General features: G+C 38.1%; 1 protein-coding gene across 2 annotated transcripts in view; it reads right to left on the bottom strand.

Moving 5' to 3' along the window:
- taf5 (TAF5 RNA polymerase II, TATA box binding protein (TBP)-associated factor) overlaps positions 1-21,109 on the bottom strand; it is a 36,464-nt gene that overhangs the window by 1,258 nt on the left and 14,097 nt on the right. Inside the window, exons 1-10 of one of the 2 annotated variants that reach the window (XM_061880955.1) lie at positions 19,268-19,702; positions 13,819-14,050; positions 10,873-11,188; positions 10,613-10,776; positions 10,376-10,511; positions 10,160-10,280; positions 8,051-8,180; positions 7,762-7,926; positions 3,359-3,536; positions 3,058-3,235 (exon numbers count right to left, since the gene is read on the bottom strand). In XM_061880955.1, coding sequence (XP_061736939.1) covers positions 3,058-3,235; positions 3,359-3,536; positions 7,762-7,926; positions 8,051-8,180; positions 10,160-10,280; positions 10,376-10,511; positions 10,613-10,776; positions 10,873-11,188; positions 13,819-14,050; positions 19,268-19,676 — 2,029 coding nt within the window. In that variant the 5' untranslated portion in view covers positions 19,677-19,702. Of the gene's footprint in view, positions 1-3,057; positions 3,236-3,358; positions 3,537-7,761; positions 7,927-8,050; positions 8,181-10,159; positions 10,281-10,375; positions 10,512-10,612; positions 10,777-10,872; positions 11,189-13,818; positions 14,051-19,267; positions 19,703-21,109 lie in introns of those variants that run through there. The other variant, XM_061880956.1, reaches the window with a different exon arrangement.

The following is a 21,109-nucleotide window of genomic DNA, read 5'->3' as shown; positions in this document are numbered from 1 at the left end:
TAGGTGAGGATGGGAACGTAGATCGACCGGTAAATTGAAAGCTTTGCCTTCCGGCTCAGCTCCTTCTTCACCACAACAGATCGGTACAAAGTCATTAAACTTTAATCACTTCCTGTTTAGCATTCTAACGTTAGCAGTTTATTAAAAATGTTTGATAAAGCAACCGATTGTTTCCACAAACTGCCACAATGGTGAAATCTGCATACTGCCACAACACATTAATTTTTATTTCAAATACAATTACATTTAAACATGGTGTCAGTTATCAAAACAACACCATAGCTTTGATGTTGCTTTTATGAACAGGGCCTGCCAGGACTTAAGACCTTGTTTTAATTCTTCCACCTTCTTTAGCCTTTGTTCAGTGTCCATATTCTCGTCTTTGTGTTTCTTAGACGTTTCATAGTGCCTTGATAGAGTATATTCTTTCATTATAGCCACACTTTCTCCACATGCAAGACACATAAGTTTGCCTTTTACCTCCTTGACTTTGACACCTAGGACTTGAAAATTCAACCTAAATCGTACTCGTCCTAATACTTTGTTGACAATACTACACAGTAAGGCCCTTTTCTGCCTCTGTGCAAAAAGCAAAGTTTATTAGAGCAAGTTTTGGTTGAGTTTTTTGTGAATGGCACACACATAAAACACTTATGAAACTACAATTGTGAAAATTTCAGTGACCTTTAATTTAATAATATTGTGGATAAACCGCAAACATTCCAAAAGACCTAAAACTTTAAATATTCTAGGTCGCCTTACTTAAGAACATGTATGTTAAGGTATGCATGTCATTCCCTTGATTACAATGACAATCTGAAGAGGGAGTGGGAACTCGTTGCTAAGCAACAGCATCAAAAACCATAAATAACTGCTACCCTGTATGGTTCTATGGGATCAAAAATGTTCAAAAAATAGAAATGCATTTTAACTCAAACTCAACCTTTTATTTAATGTTTTCATCTGGATTCTGTTCTTTATACTGTCCCCGTTCAGATAGAACTGCCAAAAATATCGACTGTTTGTTATTTTAAATCGAGTAAACTTATCAAATCAGGATGAAGTAATTGTTTCCACCAGTGCAAAGAATGTATTTAAAACAGCATTTCAAATAGGGGGGTAACGATTTAATTCAATATTTGTCTTTTTTTTTTTTTTAAAGAATGGCACGATCCAAAACGATTCAGTGACTTCAAAACAATTTAGTAACTTTCGAGTAAAAACAATCAAGCAGTGTGACTGTAAAATAAATACTGGAAACTGCAGGTAAATGTGCCTATACAGTATTCCTGTATTTTCTGGAAGGGAATTAGGTATAAAAATGAATTATGGATACAAACGAGTAAACAACAATTAATGGCCAATGCATTTACATCTTATTTGAATAAAGTGCAAATAACACTTTGTTTGGAATTAGCAAGAGAAAACCTTTTTTGCTGACATTTTCAGAATTCACACATTTCATCACTTTTCAACATTTAAACTGTTGACTTACCTCCTAAATAAAATTCCCCGACACAGCCATATCTGTATCAGTTTTATGTCTTAGCATCATCGATGAAGGACAGCATTCCAGGTGTGTAGAAGCATGTATGCTCCCTCATCCCTGTTATTGGTTTTGGCCCCTATCTTCCTAATTTCCATAGCCTTGATTGATTTATTCATCTGGTCTATTTATTTCTGAAGAATTCACCTTTGCTTGGCTGCCGATTGTTGTCGCTTCATGTTGTGTTACGGAAGTCGGTGCGTCGCTGTAGTGGTCACTTCTGTTGTGTCTTCTGTAGCTTAAAGTTGTGTTATGGCTTCATATTATTGTGTTGTATTTGTTGGGGCTTTTGCAATCGTACTGTAGCTGAAAGTTTTTGTGTTATAATTTATGACATTGTCTTGTGGCGTTTGCATTTGTTATGACCTTTCACTACCACCTTGGCTGTCCGCAAATAGACTTAACTTTTAACGCCTTTCTTTTTAAAAGTGATAAACTTCATAAAATCTGCTGTTCCTCAATCCAATGTTTTCGTTTTTGTAGTATCGATATAATTGATAAATTCCCTTTTAAAACGATCTTGGATCGATACTAGAGAAGTCCGATAATATTGGACTGGCGATATTATTGGCCACTAGATGCTTTAAAATGTAATATCGGAAATTGTCGGTATCGGTTTCAAAAAGTAAAATTTATGACTTTTTAATACGCCGCTGTGTACACGTAAGTAGGGAGGAGTACAGAGCAACAATAAACCTTAAAGGCACTCCCTTTGCGTGCCGGCCCAGTCACATGATATCTACAGCTTTTCACACACCAGTGAATGCACTTCATACTTGGTCAACAGCCATACAGATCACATTAAGGGTGGCCATATAAACAACTTTAACACTCTTACAAATATGCGTCACACTATGAACTCACACCAAACAAGAATGACAAACACATTTCGGGAGAACATCCGCACCGTAACAACATAAACACAACAGAACAAATACCCACAACCCCTTGCAGCACTAACTCTTCCGGGACGCTACAATATACAACCCCCGCTGCCCCCTACCATTAACCGCCCACCTCAACCTCCTCATGCTCTCTCAGGGAAAACATGTCCCAAATTCCAAGCTACTGTTTAGTGGCATGTTAAAAAAAAATATTGCTCTTTGTGACTTCAATAATAAATATGGCAGTGCCATGTTGGCATTTTTTTATCCATAACTTGAGTTGATTTATTTTGGAAGACCTTGTTACATAACTTGAGTTGATTTATTTTGGAAGACCTTGTTACATTGTTTAATGCATCCAGTGGGACGTCACAACAAAATTAGGCATAATAATGTGTTAATTCCACAACTGTATATATTGGTTGATATCGGTATCAGTAATTAAGAGTTTGAAAATATTGGAAATCGGCAAAAAAAGCCATTATCGGACATCTTTAATCGATATTTATCTTCTGGAAGGATAAATCTTGCTGAGCACAGATCAATCGTTACACGCCTAATATCAAGCCTACAGGCTAATTAGAGAATTTTAAACTAGTCCGCAGCATAAAATAGTGAAGTACCCACCAGAGGCAAGAATCTCTCCGTCCCTGCTGAACCTCAGAGAGTAGATGGTGTCTGTGTGGCCTTTGAGCTCTGCGATCATGAGGCCGTGACCAAGGTCCCACAGGAGAACTCGGCCATCAGTAGCCCCCGAAGCCAAAAACTTTCCGTTGGGAGAAAATGACAACGCATGGATTGGACCCTAGAGGATGGAATATGTAGTAGATATTAAACATTTTTTTTTTCACCTACTGTGACCTGTATTGATCAAAAATATACACTCATTGGGATACTTATAGCTAGGAAGTACTGTTATGGTTCTAACCTTGTGACCAGTAAAGATGCGGACACAGTTCCCCGTCAGAACATCCCACAGGCGGATGGTGCGGTCAGACGACCCTGTGGCCACGTAGTTTGAGTTGGGATGGAAGCGGGTGCAAGTGATGTCTGCCAGGTGACCAGCGAACATCCGCAGTGGCTGGTAGTGATCTGTAGCCCACAGACTAAGCGAGGGAGAGAGAGAGAAACAACTGAGCACACCTTAACAACACGCCAACAGGTGCTTACAATGGTCAGATTAGATCAGGGGTCGGCAACCCAAAACGTTGAAAGAGCCATATTGGACCAAAAATACAAAAAATAAATCTGTCTGGAGCCGCATAAAATGAAAAGCCGTATAAAAGTATTATAATGAAGGCAACACATGATGTAAGTGTCTACATTAGCTATAATAGCCTACTATCAAAATGACTGAATGATGTGTCGCAGGCTGAAGCAAATCTTAATTGACAGAAATGTAGAAATTTAATATTTATTCTACACATTTTTACAACATTAGAAACCATTAGTAAATCAGAGGCTACTCAGAAGGTGAGATAACTGGAAACTACTGGCTTTTAATGGCCAAAGATATTCAAACCCCGTTTCCATATGAGTTGGGAAATTGTGTTAGATGTACATATAAACGGAATACAATGATTTGCAAATCATTTTCAACCCATATTCAGTTGAATATGCTACAAAGACAACATATTTGATGTTCAAACTGATTAAATTTTTTTTTGTGCAAATAATCATTAACTTTAGAATTTGATGCCAGCAACACGTGACAAAGAAGTTTGGAAAGGTGGCAATAAATACTGATAAAGTTGAGGAATGCTCATCAAGCATCTTATTTGGAACATCTCACAGGTGTGCAGGCTAATTGGGAACAGGTGGGTGCCATGATTGGGTATAAAAACAGCTTCCATGAAATGCTAAGTAATTCACAAACTAGGATGGGGTGAGGGTCACCACTTTGTAAGCAAATTGTCAAAAAGTTTTAGAACAACATTTCTAAATGAGCTATTGCAAGGAATTTAGGTATTTTACCATCTACGGTCCGTAAAATCATCAAAAGGTTCAAATAATCTGGAGAAATCACTGCACGTAAGCGATGATATTACGGACCTTTGAGCCCTCAGGCGGTACTGCATTAATAACCCACATCAGTGTGTAAAGGATATCACCACATGGGCTCAGGAACACCTCATAAAACCACTGTCAGTAACTACAGTTGGTCGCTACGTCTGTAAGTGCAAGTTAAAACTCTACTATGCAAAGCAAAACCCATTTATCAACAATATCCTGAAACGCCGCCGGCTTGGCTGGGCCCGAGCTCACCTAAGACAGACTGATGCAAAGTGGAAAGGTGTTTTGTGGACTGACGAGTCCACATTTCACATTATATTTGGAAACAGAGGACGTGGGGTCCTTCAGAACAAAGAGGAGAATAACCATTCGGATTGTTATAGGCGCAAAGTTTAAAAGCCAGCATCTGTGATGTTATAGAGGTGCATTAGTGCCCAAGGCATGGATAACTTACACATCTACGAAGGCGCCATTAATGCAGAAAGGTCCAAACAGGTTTTGGAGTAAAATATGTTGTCATCCAAGTAACGTTATCATGGACGCCCCTGCTTATTTCAGCAAGACAAGTGTTACAACAGCGTGGCTTTGTAAAAAAAGAGTGCGGGTACTTTCCTGGCCCGCCTGCAGTCCAGACCTGTCTCCCATTGAAAATGTGTGGCGTATTATGAAGCGTAAAATACGACAGCGGAGATTCCGGACAGTTGAACAACTGAAGCTCTACATAAAACAAGAATGGGAAAGAATTCCACTTTCAAAGCTTCAACAATTAGTTTCCTCAGTTCCCAAACGTTTATTGAGTGTTGTTAAAAGAAAAGGTGATGTAACACAGTGGTGAACATGCCCTTTCCCAACTACTTTGGCACGTGTTGCAGCCATGAAATTCAAAGTTAATTATTATTTGCAAATAAAAATAAAGTGTATGAGTTTGAACATCAAATATCTTGTCTTTGTAGTGCATTCAATTGAATATGGGTTGAAAAGGATTTGCAAATCATTGTATTCCATTTATATTTACATCTAACACAATTTCTCAACTCATATTGAAACGGGGTTTGTATATCAACAGAGCTAATTATAGTGTTTTTAGATCAGGGGTCACCAACCTTTTTGAAACCAAGAGCTACTTCTTGGGTACTGATTAATGCGAAGGGCTACCAGTTTGATACACGCTTGTATAAATTGCCAGAAATAGCCAATTTGCTCAATTTACCTTTAATAAGTAAATCTATATATATAAAAAAAATTGGTATTTCTGTCTGTCATACATTTTTTTTCCTTTTACGGAAGGTTTTTTGCAGAGAATAACTGATGAAAAAAACACTTAATTGAACGATTTAAAAGAGGAAAAAACTAGAAAAAAAATGAAAATTTTATTTTGTAACATAGGTTATCTTCAATTTCGACTCTTTAAAATACAAATTCAACCAAAAAAAAATGAAGAGAAAAACTAGCTGATTCAAATCTTTTTGAAAAAATTAAAAAAAGAATTTATGGAACATCATTAGTATTTTTTCCAGATTAAGAATAATTTTAGAATTTTGATAATATGTTTTAAATAGGACAAAATCCAATCTGCACTTTGTTAGAATATATAACAAATTGGACTAAGCTATATTTCTAACAAAGACAAATCATTATTTCTTCTAGATTTTCTAAAACAGAAATTTTAAAAGAAATTCAAAAGACTATGAAATAAGATTTATATTTGATTCTACAGATTTTCCAGATTTGCCAGAATATATTTTTTTTAATTTTAATCATAAATTTGAAGAAATATTTCACAATTATTCTTCGTGGAAAAAACAGAAGCTAGAATGAAGAATTAAATTAAAATGTATTTATTATTCTTTACAATAAAACAAATACATTTACTTGAACATTGATTTAAATTGTCAGGAAAGAAGAGGAAGGAATTTAAAAGGTAAAAAGGTATATGTGTTTAAAAATCCTGAAATCATTTTTAAGGTTGTATTTTTTTCTCTAAAATTGTCTTTTTGAAAGTTATAACAAGCAAAGTAAAACAAATAAATACATGTATTTAAACAAGTGAAGACCAAGTCTTTAAAATATTTTCTTAGATTTTCAAATTCTATTTCAGTTTTTTCTCTCTAAGAATTAAAAATGTCGAGCAAAGCGAGACCAGCTTGCTAGTAAATAAATGAAATTTAAAATATAGAGGCAGCTTACTGGTAAGTGCTACTATCTGAGTTTTTTTTAGAACAGGCCCGCGGGCGACTCATCTGGTCCTTACGGGCAACCTGGTGCCAGCGGGCACGGCGTTGGTGACCCGTGTTTTACATCAACCGCCTTATTAGGCAGCTAATGGTCCTTTGGTATTTAAGGCAGCTCAATGCATCTCAAATAATTAGTCTACAAATATAAGCACAATGACGTTGTCTTCTACTGTGCTATTAATTGAAAACATTTGTTTTGAAAAAAGAGCCAAATGAACACATTTTCCTAGCTCAATTTAGTGCGGGTGTACACCGCCTACCGCCCGAATGCAGCTGAGATAGGCTCCAGCGACCCCCCCCCGCAACCCCAAAAAGGGACAAGAAGTAGAAAATGGCTGGATGGAATTTGGTGCGTCTCATCACAACTGAAGACCTTGTGGTTAGAGTGTCCGCCCTGAGATCGGTAGGCCGTGATTTCAAACCCAGCCGAGTCTTACCAACAACTTTAAAAATGGGACCTAATACCTCCTTGCTTGGCGTTCAGCATTAAGGGTTGGAATTGGGGTTAAATCACCAAAAATGATTCTTTGGCGTGGCCACAGCTGCTGCTCACTGCTCCCCTCACCTCCTATGAGGGTGAGGGTGATGGGTCAAATGCAGAGGATAATCTCACCACACCTAATGTTTGTGTGACAATCATTGGTACTTTAACTTTTAACTTTAACAACTAAAGACCACAGTGATATGCATAAACTATGACTACCAGATAGATTGCCTGTTCTAAATATATCAGCATTTCAGTTAAGCTTCGGCTTTTACAGCAGTCGTACACAATTTGTCCAGAAATTGTCTTATCTAGTAGTTAAATGTGACTTCTTGACTAGTAGCTACAGGGTATGTGATTTTAAACACATCAGAAACTGCTTTCCTCCAAAACAAAACATTTTACGCCAAACCATATTACAGAAAAGATATGTGCTTTGATATAAAAGAGCAGGCAAGTTGACACATTTTTACTTCTGGATGATGTTTGATTATGGTAACATTCTGTATTTAACAAACTGAACGTTCTGATAGGTGATACTGACACACAGAGACAAAAGTGCTGTGTGTGGTGAGGAAAATAAAAGCCCACAATTCTTACCGAGCAACTCTGTCGTGTCCTGCAGAGATAAAATAGTACCCATGCGGAGAAAACTGGGTATCCCACACTGGGTAGTTGTGACCTTTGTAGCCCACCAGGCATGTAAAGGTTTGCAGGCTCCACAGCCTGATTGAGCCATCTTCAGAGCTTGACAGTAGGTAGTTTCTAAAAGTGCATGGCAGCTTTTACTATGATGATCAAACACACCATAGCATGTTTTGCTTCATCCAGAGAATGTGAATAATGCAATACCAGGTGGAGCATAGCTGATGTTTTTTTTTTTTTTTACCTGTCTGGGCTGAAGCTGATACCATACACAGGACCACTGTGCCCATACAACATCTTGGACTCGCTGGATGTTTTTTCATCCATGATCCTCTCCAGCACATCATCGGACTCCTTGTCAATCAGATTCAAGTCTGAGAAAAAAAAGGAAGAGCACACCAAATGTAGCTTGGTTGCACAACATGTGCTGGACGACAGCAAAGAGTTCATCTCAACCAATTTAGATTTTTTCCAATTTAAGTATTTTCTCAAGCATATAGCTATAGTTTGTAAAAAAAAAAAAAAAAAAAAAAAACCCAAAAAATATGCTGTGTAAATGCAATATAATCTTTGTGTGTATGCCGTGTATGCACAGTCGCCCCTCCCCTCATTTATCGCAGTTAATTGGTTTCGGACGCAATAAACAAAATTTAAAATATAGGAATCATTGATTACAAATGTATTATTTTTATAGCTAGAGCATGAAAAACTGTTTACAACATTATGAGAGCCCTCTAAACTTGAAGAAACATATGACTGACCATTATTATGTGTGTATGTGTGTGGTGGGGGGAAAATGTGGTATGGGGGTTGCAGAGTGACACTCTTTGAGCCTGGGGTTATATAATGAGGACAGGAGGAACTGTTTTGTAAATGTTTTTATTGTAAAGCACTTTGTGCTACATATAATATGCATGAAAATTGCTATAAAAATTAAGTTTGATTGATTGACACTCTTTTAATCCAATATAGCATTGGTTCTGAAATGGGGGTACGCAGGTATGCCAAGGGGTATGTGAGATTTCTTTAAAATATTCTAAAAATAGCAACAATTCAAAAATCCTTTATAAATATATTTATTGAATAATACTTCAACAAAGTATGAATGTAAGTTCATAAACTGTGAAAAGAAATGCAACAATGCAATATTCAGTGTTGACAACTAATCTTTTGTGGACATGTTCCATAAATATTGATGTTAAAGATTTCTTTTTTTGTGAAGAAATGTTTAGAATTAAGTTCATGAATCCAGACGGATCTCGATTACTATCCCCAAAGAAGGCACTTTAAGTTGATGATTTCTCTATGTGTAGAAATCTTTATTTATAATTGAATCACTTCTTTATTTTTCAACAAGTTTTTAGTTATTTTTATATCTTTTTTTCCAAATAGTTCAAGAAAGACCGCTAAAAATGAGCAATATTTTGCTTGATGTAATTTACTTCTTTATCTCTTTTTTTCAACCAAAATTGCTTTGCTCTGATTAGGGGGTACTTGAATTAAAAAAATGTTCACAGGGGCTACATCACTGAAAAAAGGTTGAGAACCACTGCAATATAGTAATGCTGGCCGAAGCTGAGTCAATCAGTGGCCATTATAATGAACAGCACGCTCTGATTAGATTGGTCTCCTCTAGTGGCCAATACTACTTAAGTATTGGTATGTGTAGTTGATTTAGTCCTTTTATGTTTGAAAATGATTAATTTAGGCCAACAATGTTGTCTAAAATGCTTTGAAAAAATAAGGCAAAAAAAAGCTAAATCTACAATGTGGTGAAGCCGCAATATTTTGGAAAAGGATGACTTTATACCAAAAAACTCTTGTTGTAACTCCTTTAAAATATAACTAACAAATAAATCAAATATAGCCACATAACATTTATGCTAATAGCATGTTGACACTAAGCACATTACACTAATTTAACACAGATTGTATTTTAAAAATACACAAATAACTTCCAAAAACGATTCAGGCACCAGGACATTTATTAACAATACAGAAAAACAGTGACCTTACCATGGCCAGCGGAGCAACTATATGATACAACAAATGCTAGTTTTACAGTCTTCAGGGTAGTTTTAATTCATAATTTAAATTGTATGTATTCATAATCAGATCAATGTTCTAAACACTTTGCTTCATTTAAAATAAATATATTACAGGTAATCTTATTGTGCATTTATGTTTTGTTTCCTTGGGACCCAAATAGCACCAATTTGGTTTTGTTATGTAGGACCCAAAGGATTCTAAAGCTTTTTGTGAACTATATTGGGACTCTTAGTCTGGGTTTGTTGTCAATTTGGCACATTTTCAAGCCGTGTTAACGGGGAGTGCCACTGTTTATTTACTGTACCTGCAGCCGACTTGACCTTGCGTAGCTTTTTCGGAGTGACGCTCCACAATCTGACTGTGGAGTCAGCGAAGCCTCCTGCAATTAAGCTGGAGTCGTCTGTAACGTCCACAGCTGTTAGACCCTGTTAGGCAACATGAAAAAAAAGACAAATTACTTTATATTTAGACCACTTGACACCTTTGAACATCCATTTAAGAGTCATAAGAAGTTCAAGACCTGATATGCATTAAGAAACGAGTAGAAGCAAATGGAAGGAAGGTTATCTGGTCCCAGTCGGATCCTCTTGGTGGCCTCTTTCATGTACATGATCTTGTCCAGTTTGTCGGAATCTTTTAATTCTGGAAGGGGTATTCTGAAAAACACATGTGAAATTTGCTTCAATACACACTTCAAACAAAAAGTACATTCATGTGTGCCAATAACACAAACAAAGGGGGAAAAAAAAAATCACACCTTGTCTGGGAAGGTGCATTTGGGTCCTGCTTCTTGCTCTTGGAGCCCATGCTGTCTTTTTTGGGTTTCTTCTTCTTGGGTTTACCCTCTTCATTCTCTGCTTCCTCGTCCTCATCATCAAGTGGGAGTTCAATTTCCGGCTCCTTAAGCAATCCATAGTAAACCTAGGAGAGAGTGGTTAAGAGGCAAAACTTTACACACTTCTTTTGAAGACAATGATGGAAAATAGCAAGTGAGCAGGGGAATGAAATATTGCCAACCTTAGCCTTATTAGCTTCTCTCTTGCCCTCTCCTGCCAGACTGCCAGACATGGCATCAATCTGACTCTTGCTGCGTGGCATGCCATCAAATATGTCAATGTAGAGGTGCTCCTGGATGATATTCCAAATCTGATTGTTCTGGCGCTCCTGCAGGTGCCTCTTGAGCAGCTGGTATGAGTCCCGGGAGATTCGCAGGACAAACTTGCTGGTGCGGAAGTCCAGCAGGGTCTCATTGCCTCGCATATGCTCCTTCTTTGTTATACCCGACAAAATGTGCAGGTCATCCCTATAATAGCACTCTTGATCCCCCCTGAACCTAAAATGGAGTAGAAGGCAGTTTAAAATGTCAAGCAAGCAGAAGAAGAAGAAAACACCAGTGCTTTCCATACATTCATTTGTGGCATTACCTCTTAAGAATTCTCCACTTATATACAAGTTTATGGGGAGACTCCTATTTTAGATGCGTCACTTTTGCTTCCGATTTTGCTTATGTGCAAGATCGGTGCCCAAGTCATTGGCGATGAGTTTTTTTTTTAACACGTTAAGAGATATATTTGAAGCATTAAATATGTGACATGTTTTACCAATCTCCTCATATCTTTATAGTGGGAATGAAAGCCTTCTGAGTTTAGTAAATAGCAAATGACTTGCTAAACAAATGAGTTTAAATGGCTAACCTGCAAATAATGATACTAGACTACAGTTTGATTGACACTTGCTATATGAAAGTATCTTTGCTGCATTGTTTTTAGGGCTGCTCCTATCGATTATTTTAGTAATCTAATAATCCTTTGATTAATTTGTTCAATTGATCAGATAAAACACATGTTTTAGCCTCAATGCATGTTTTACGGGAAACTAATCGAATAAGCATTAGAAAATGGATGGATGGATGGATGGATGGATAGTTGAAATAATCAAGATTTTTCCACTTGCCATAATCTTTCTTTTTCCGAAAAAATCCACATCATTAACATTGACATTTCACTTTTAACATGTATGAATTCATAAAAATAATACAAATTAAAAACTCAGTGCCGTTCGCCTCCACACAGATCTCGCCACAGACACCACTCTTATGTGTGCTCGATTGCAGCGGCTGTGCAGAAACTATGTCCGCGTAATTAAAGTTCCGGATCGAAGCAACAGAATATTAGTCAAAGCTCTTTTCTACTCGATTTCATCGATTAAATGTCACAGCCCTAATTGTTTTTATTTATATTTCAGTTAATACTAGGGGTGTAAGATAACCAGAATTAATGATAAACAGCGGTAAAACGCCCGGCGGTCAGTGTTACTGTTTCAGATGAAAATGATCAATAAACCATGATTGATAACCGCACTTCAATAAACTCTTGGACTGATGATACTGCTCATTAACTGGAGAAGCAAGCTAACACAGTAATGACTAGCTAGTTTAAAGGGGAACTGTACTTTTGTTTTTTGTTTTTTTTCCTATCATTCACATAATTATTAAAGACATGACGATGGATGCATTTTTGTTTATGTTTTGTAAGTCTTAAATAAACGTAACTAAATGTCAGCTCATTGGAGGTCCTCCATTACGCCTATAAAATCTGATAAATAAAAGCGTCAACAATACTCAATTTACATTTCGTGACTTGACTAATAAATAAGTATCAGTAATATTGTTAATATAAGAGCTGACGCAGACAAACTATTTATAGCGGGGACGTGATCACTACCGCGTGTCCCTATGTTTACATCTTTAAGAGGTCTACTGTTTCCTCGCTTCCCTGCTCCTTGAAAGTTTATTGTAGATCATAAATCATGCATGTCACCTAGAAAGTAGATGGCTGAGAACATAAAGTTGGGACACTGACAGCCATTGGAACTGGCGGGAACGACACGAAAAGAGCTTGGTCAACCCACCGCTCCCCAACCCCTTTCGTCGCGAGGATTATGAGCCATTCTTAATCTAAATGGGAATATATGAAAATCCTAGCAGTCGGCATCCCAATGGCAGCAGACATTGTAAGTGATGTTTTATTATGTTTGTTGGCTCTCAAAGTCTGCAGTGAGCAGAAATCAGTGATTAAGGGGAAAAAAGAAAACCTAATGCGTTTTTTAAATTAATATGCCGTGTATGCTTCAAATTATCAAAATACGTTAATATTAAATGTTTTTCTTAACGTGCTTGTTACTACATTACATATATACTTACATCATGTTTTTAGGGGCTTTATAGGCAGAATTTAAACGGCTCCCATAGGCTCCACTGTAAACTGACTTTTGATCGCATTTTTTAAATATTTAGAATGCACACTTCTACCTGGGTAGAGCGGTATACGTTAGGTCAGGAAAAAATACGGAGGCCAATTCATCCCTACAAGCCTGTTCTGCAGTTTTCTGTGCTACTCAGGAGATTTTATATAAAAAATATATATATTTTATATAAAATCCCCTATATAAAATATCCGTTCAATACATTTTCTACCGCTTGTTCCGTTATAAAAAAATATAAAATATAATTTATTTTATATAAAACCCCCTGAAGAGCAGAGAAACCTGCGAAACAGGCTTGTAGGGATGAAATAGCCTCTGTATTTTTCCATGACCTAATGTAATTTGTATTGTATGTTGTCGAAATATCGCGCAACTTTAATGATAACCGTTTTAATTTAGGTCACAGGAACCATGATTTGTAATTTTCATATAGTTACATCACTAGTTCGTATGCAAATAAGAGGCAGACATCGCGTTTGTCATTATATGAGAGAACCAGAAAACATCTTAAATCCATCAATGTATTTAGTCTTTCATTATTCCGTTTCTAATATTTTCTGAGAGTCAAATCAAAGTCCGACCATTACTTTTTGAGCAATGTCGCTAACCAACAAACTAAGACCGACTGGATGTTTTTATCAGATACTAAAAAAGATTGCTGTCCAGAGGGAAACACTGAACTCGGTCACAATCACTCACTTTTCAAAGAAAGTCTTGGCCTCATTCTCGTTGTTGTTGTAGACCAGTTCCAGGTACATGTGCACAAACAGTGGGTAGAACACCTGGGACAGTTCTGCTCTGTGACAGTCCAGAACCGTCTCTATAAACTTTTTCAAGCCGCTGTAGTAAGTTTCGTAGAGAGTGGGATCTCCTTGCTGGCTGTAGGCTGACAGAACCACACTCACATCTGGCTGGTCCTCTCCCGCGGGTGCTGAAAGACAAGTTAACATTTTATCAATATCAGCATATACTGTAAATCCGACTTGGGCAGAATACGGCCCATTGAGATTTTCAATCCGGCCTGCCGGGCGTCTTCATAATTGTTTTAGACCTTTAACATCAAAACTGTAGCTGCCATTATGATGTGAAGTGCTGTTTTTAAACTTTTGTTTTTGAACTATAGAAAGTATTTCAATGGTTGAAATCTACGCTTTTGAGTTATTACTGTTATCTACGTCACAGCAGCTCAGAGGAGGACAAAGCAGAGTGGGCGGGGTTTGTTTTCAGAGCAGCCAACCCGAAACGCGTGTCTCAGAAAAATATGCGGAAGCAGATTTTTACAACACATTTCTCTATAAAGGTGATTATATAAATGATAAATGGGTTGTACTTGTATAGCACTTTTCTACCTTCAAGGTACTCAAAGCGCTTTGACACTACTTCCACATTTACCCATTCACACACACATTCACACACTGATGGAGGGAGCTGCCATGCAAGGCGCTAACCAGTACCCATCAGGAGCAAGGGTGAAGTGTCTTGCTCAAGACACAACGGACGTGACGAGGTTGGTACTAGGTGGGATTGAACCTGGGACCCTCGTGTTGCGCACGGCCACTCTTTCACTGCGCCACGCCGTATATATCATATATATACAATATGTATCATATATATATACAATATATCATATTGTAGGTGTTAATTACATGTTGTATTCATATTAAGCATTTTTTTACATTTTTGTTGTGTTTTGCTTGATTGTAAAAGATATCTGTCGAAGAGCTAGTTTGAGAAGTAAGAGAGGAGCGATGTTCATATGTTGTTAATATTCAGTGTTTTATTGTCCATACTTAATATTGTAAATCCCGCTTTTTTAATTTTAATGTACATTTTGGGTGTCCCATTCATTAACAAAACGTAAAATTCCATTTCGCTTTTTTGAGGTGGTCTGTCATAACTTGTTTTAGGAACCTATCAGACATTGTGACTTTTGGTATTCGTGTTCCTAAAAAAAGGGACCCAAACATGCATCCTGTAGAGCAGATTTTTACAGATACATGTGTATACTATATATAATTTATACACACATACACAGTGGCCTCCCAGACACATTTCTTCTCTCAATGTGGCCCCCCGAGTCGAATTATTTGCCCAGCTCTACTGTAAATACACACTATGCTCGCTCAGAGTGCATAGCTTTCATACAGAAAGAAAGCACACCTAATTCATATCGTCACATGCACAAGTGATTGTAGTTTGTAAATCCAGGTGTAATAATGTTCTCTTAGTTCTTCTATGGTACCACAAATATATCTATCAGTCTGCTGTTTTGCAGTTAAACCTTATTTTAGATACCTTCCCAAGAAACACAGCATCTTTGAAAAGTTAGTATGTTCACTACGATAGACTTACACACAAGTACTATGATGTACCGCAGTAGTTCTCAAACTTTTTTCACCAAGTACCACCTCAGAAAAAGTTTGGCTCTCCAAGTATTACCATAATGTCCAACATTAAAATAGAATAGCGTAGTAAACCTAAATATTGGACTGGACGAAGTGGCTGGGGAGAGGGACGTATGGGCTTCCCTGCCTAGACAGCTGCCCCCGCGACCCGGCATCGAATAAGCGGAAGAAGATTGAGGGATGGATGGATGGATAGATGATTGAAAAAAATATTAAGTTGCCGTTTTTGAAAGGCAAAAAAGTTGTCTTTTCCACGTGTCAAGACAAGCCTGTGGGTATTGATGGACAACAAAGCTCAAGACATTCCACGGTGTTTACCTTATCACATCATTATGCGCGGATTCGCTAGATCTCGTAAAAGCCTGCGCTCTTTCGTTGCACTGGGGAACCGCAACAAAACAGCGATGGGGATTGCCGGACGGCTGTTGGCGGTGTGACGTTTTGCTATGTTTTGCTGCCTTGCCGCATCCTGTGGATCTCAGGGGTCTGCCGGTCATCAGACGTTCCGAACTGACACTAAAAACTGACTTACTTCGTATTGTAAGAACAGAACTTGTTTGTAAACAGAAGACCTCTTGTGTGGTTTACTTAAAAGAATTGGCGAAAACTGCATTCTAAGAACTCTGGCTTACTAGTGATACCCAGAGCCCAAAAAAAGTCTGCGGGCTATAGAGCGTTTTTCTATTCAGGCTCCAGTACTCTGGAATGCCCTACAATAAGAGATGCTACCTTAAAACTCATTTGTATACGCAGGCCTTTCAATAGGCCCCCCTTTTTAGACCAGTTGATCAGCCGTCTCTTTTCTGCTCTGCCCCTCTCCCCTAAGTGGAGAGATTATTAGGTGACCACAGATGAGGCACTAGCTGTTTAAAGTCGGGACCCGGGGTGGACCACTCATCTGTGCATCAGTTGGGGACGTCTCTGCGCTACTGACTTGTATCCACTCAAGATGATCCCCTGCTGGCCCCACTATGGACTGGACTCTCACACTATTAACTAGATACACTCGACGTCCATTGCACCGGTTGCCCAGGGGGAGGGTCCCCACATCTGCGGTCCTCTTCAAGGTTTCTCATTGTATCCCATTGGGTTGACTTTTGTCTTGCCCTGATGTGGGATCTGAGCCGAGGATGTCGTTGTGGCTTGTGCAGCCTTTTGAGACACTTGGAATTAAGGGCTATATACGTAAATAAACTTTGATTGATTGATTCCTCCAAGTCCGAGTCCATTGGTTCTCGTCTGGAAAAGGGGGGCGTGCCATGTCCGGGTTGGGGAGGAGACCCTGCCCCAAGTGGGGGAGTTCAAGTACCTCAGTCTTGTTCACGAGTAAGGGAAGAGTGGATTGTGAGATAGACAGGCGGATCAGTGCGGCGTCCTCAGTAATGCGGACGCTGTATCAATCCGTTGTGGTGAAGAAGGAGCTGAGCCGGAAGGCAACGCTCTCAATTTACCGGTCGATGTACGTTCCCATCCTCAGCTACGGTCATGAGCTTTGGGTTATGACCGAAAGGACAAGATCACAGGTACAAGCGGCCGAAATGAGTTTCCTCCGCCGGGTGGCGGGGCTCTCCCTTAGATATAGGGTGATAAGCTCTGTCATCCAGGGGGAGCTCAAAGTAAAGCCGCTGCTCCTCCACATTGAGAGGAGCCAGATGAGGTGGTTCAGGCATCTGGTCAGGGTGCCAACCTAACACCTCCCTAGGGCACAGCCGACCAGTAGGAGGCCACGGGGAAGACCCAGGACACGTTGGGAAGACTATGTCTACCAGCTTGCCTGGGAACGCCTCGAAATCCCCCGGGAGGAGCTGGACGAAGTGGCTGGGGAGAGGGAAGTCTGGGCTTCTCTGCTTAGGCTGCTGCCCCCGCGACCCAACCTCGGATAAGCGGAAGAAGATGGATGGATGGATGGTTGAAAAAATATTAGGCTTTCGTTTTGAAAGGCAAAACCGTTGTCTTTTTCACGAGTCAATTCAACGCCGTCACAGCCTGTGGGTATTGATCGACGACAAAGCTCCAGACATTCCGCTGTGTTTACTTCAGTGTTTACTTTATCACATCATTACACGCATATTCACGAGCTCTCGTAAAAGTCTGCGCTATTTCGTTGACCTATTTCGCACTGTAAGAACGGAACTTGTTTGTTAACCGAACACCTCTTGTGTGGTTTACTTTTTAAAAAAATGTCAAACTTCCATTAGCAGAATAGGACCTTAATGTGGTAATTTATCGTCAATCTAAATCCTGTCGCCATGTATTATGTTATCTAACACTTTATTTACACTTAAAACGTTAAAGCACAGCAACTCTGGCACACACTAGACCAGGGGTCACCAACACGGTGCCCGCGGGCACCAGGTAGCCCGTAAGGACCAGATGAGTCGCCCGCTGGCCTGTTCTAAAAATAGCTCAAATAGCAGCACTTACCAGTGAGCTGCCTCTATTTTTTAAATTTTATTTATTTACTATCAAGCTGGTCTCGCTTTGCTCGACATTTTTAATTCTAAGAGAGACAAAACTCAAATAGAATTTGAAAATGCAAGAAAATATTTTAAAGACTTGGTCTTCCCTTGTTTAAATAAATTCATTTATTTGTTTTACTTTGCTTCTTAAAACTTTCAGAAAGACAATTTTAGAGAAAAAATACAACCTTAAAAATGATTTTTGGCTTTTTAAACACATATACCTTTTTACCTTTTAAATTCCTTCCTCTTCTTTCCTGACAATTTAAATCAATGTTCAAGTAATTTTTTTTTTAATTGTAAAGAATAAATCAATCTTAATTTAATTCTTAATTTTAGCTTCTGTTTTTTCAACGAAGAATATTTGTGAAATATTTCTTCAAACTTTTTATGATTCAAATAAAAAAAAATATTCTGGCAAATCTAGAAAATCTGTAGAATCAAATGTTAATCTTATTTCAAAGGCTTTTGAATTTATTTTAACATTTTTGTCCTGGAAAATCTAGAATAAATAATGATTTGTCTTTGTTAGAAATATAGCTTGGTCCAATTCGTTATATATTCTAACAAAATGCAGATTGGATTTTAACCTATCTAAAACATGTCATCAAAATTCTAAAATTAATCTTAATCAGGAAAAATTACTGAAGATGTTCCATAAATTCTTTTTTACATTTTGTCAAAAAGATTCAAATAGGCTAGTTGTTCTCTTCTTTTTTCGGTTGAATTTTGAATTTTAAAGAGTCGAAATTGAAGATAAACTACGTTTCAAAATTTTATTAACATTTTTTCCTGTTTTCTCCTCTTTTAAACCTTTCAATTAAGTGTTTTTTTCATCATTTATTCTCTACAAAAAACCTTCCGTAAAAGGGAAAAAAAGGTACGATGGAATGACAGACAGAAATACCCATTTTATATATATATATATATATATATATATATATATATATATATATATATATATATATATATATATATATATATATATATATATATTTTTTTTTTACAGGTAAATTGAGCAAATTGGCTATTTCTGGCTATTTATTTAAGTGTGTATCAAACTGGTAGCCCTTCGCATTAATCAGTACCCAAAAAGTAGCTCTTGGTTTCAAAAAGGTTGGTGACCCCTGCACTAGACTGAAATATAATTTGTGCAGCATGAATAAATCGTATTCGGTACAGTAGACAATCTTAATCACAAATATCGTTGACGCATCACAATTAACGTAGTAATAAAAACATACATTTTAAAATAAGTAACAATCTCATGATTAGTTACCAGACCTTTGACCGGCGCTGGTGCTCCCGCAGATGATGTCACACGGTTTAGAAGAGAGTTGGCATCCAGACCTCCTCCCTCCACAGTTCCCGGTGCACCCCCAGAACCGGCGGACACATCGCCCGCCTTCAAATCCAACAAATTCTCCGGTAATCCAGCTTCACGACGCAAAATGTCGACGGACTCCGACAGTTGGTTCTTTTTCAGGAATTGCAGAATTGCCAGCAACGTCTGCTGCTCCTCAGGGGCTCCTGGCGTTGGTTTGTTACCTCCGCCCGAAGCACCGGGACCGGGGGACGTGGAATGTATCTTCCCGTCGTTCGCGTTGTTGTTTGCAAGGCCATCTATTGATGGTTCCGTTTTAATGTCCTTTATTTCATCTACGTCGGCCATACCGCCTTGTACGGCCGCCATTTTTGAAATGAAATGCGCATGTGCAGCGATACAAAAAAAGTGTAACCCTCGTGGTGCTGCATACAAACACCTGATTGGCTAGCTTTGAATTACGTCACGAGTAGAGGGTGTATTGATAGTCACGTGGTGCAAGGTCTATTTCAATTCACAACTCGCCGGTGACATTTTAACTCTTTAATCAAAAGTTAAAAAGACAAACTAGGAAAAAACAGGTCATTTCAGTCAATTTCAGTGGTTCTCAAATGGGGGTATGTGTACCCCTGGGGATACTTGAAAGTATGCCAAGTGGTACGTGAGATTTTTTTTTTAAATATTCTAAAAGTAGCAACAATTCAAAAATCCTTTATAAAAATATTTATTGAATAATACTTCAACAAAATATGAATAAATGTATTGCCCCCTCAAATCAAAATTTGAGAAAGCAAATTTTAATAAACTCACAAAATTACTACATTAAAAGTTGACAAAATTATCTGCACCAGCGGAAAAATCCGCCGAAAAAGTGACACACGATATAGTAGTCGGCTTCCCTCTCATCCCCCCACCCCCGCCCGCTGTGCGTGTATTCACCATTCCACAGGATGCGCAGCAGACACACACCCGCACACATCCCTCAGCCCTCAGTAAACATCCAATCACTGTTGCAGTATGAAAGTAGAAGAAAAGGAAAAGTTGTCTACATTTATCATATACTTGTTAGGATGGGTGTTTTTGTGTAGTCTTATCTGTCATAAACACGTTTATCGTCGCGGACTTTCGGTGCTACGGAGTTCCTTTTTTTTTTTTTTTTTTTTTTTTTTTTTTTACAACTTGACGAGAGCAGTGACAGCGGAGGCTCTGAGCAGCAGTGGTTTGGAAGGCAGAGAGCCCCCACTGTCCCTGTAACAAGCTACGAGTCATTTATGATGCTGTTAATGACGGTAAAAATGAAACATAATAGGTAAATATCCTGCTTAGCAGTCTTCCTCTGCTGTCCTCTGTTCAGAGCGGAGTCCCTAGCAACGGCCCGTTTTACTTAGCAACGGTCTGGCAATCGACTGCTGGAATTCTTTTTCTGTTGTTTTTCTTGTAATTCTACATAGTCAACCTTTAATGTTTCAATCTACATTTTGCCATAAACAAATTATAAGTTTCATTTGATATGACCAAGACACCTAAAAACAAAAACACTGCCGTTTTCATCAATTTACAAGCAAGTGGGCAACACACATACATTGGAGTGAATTAATTTTGTGCCCAGATGAGTGCCCATGTTCTGTTTTATAAATTAGTTTGAGATTCTTTTTTATCATTATTCATCAGACTACCTTTCAGTTTTGTAAATATTGACTGTAGTGTGTGAAGTCCTACTTTGGGTAAAACTTTATTTGAGAGTTAGGCCATCCAGTTAGGATAAATGTTATGTTGTTGGTTGATAAAATCTGGATGAAGGA

This window comes from Nerophis ophidion, linkage group LG20 (genome assembly GCF_033978795.1).
Source record: "Nerophis ophidion isolate RoL-2023_Sa linkage group LG20, RoL_Noph_v1.0, whole genome shotgun sequence".
NCBI classification, from domain to species: Eukaryota; Metazoa; Chordata; class Actinopteri; order Syngnathiformes; family Syngnathidae; genus Nerophis; species Nerophis ophidion.
The sequence above is the reverse complement of the archived record's forward strand: the minus strand, read 5'-3'. Positions and strand labels throughout refer to the sequence as shown.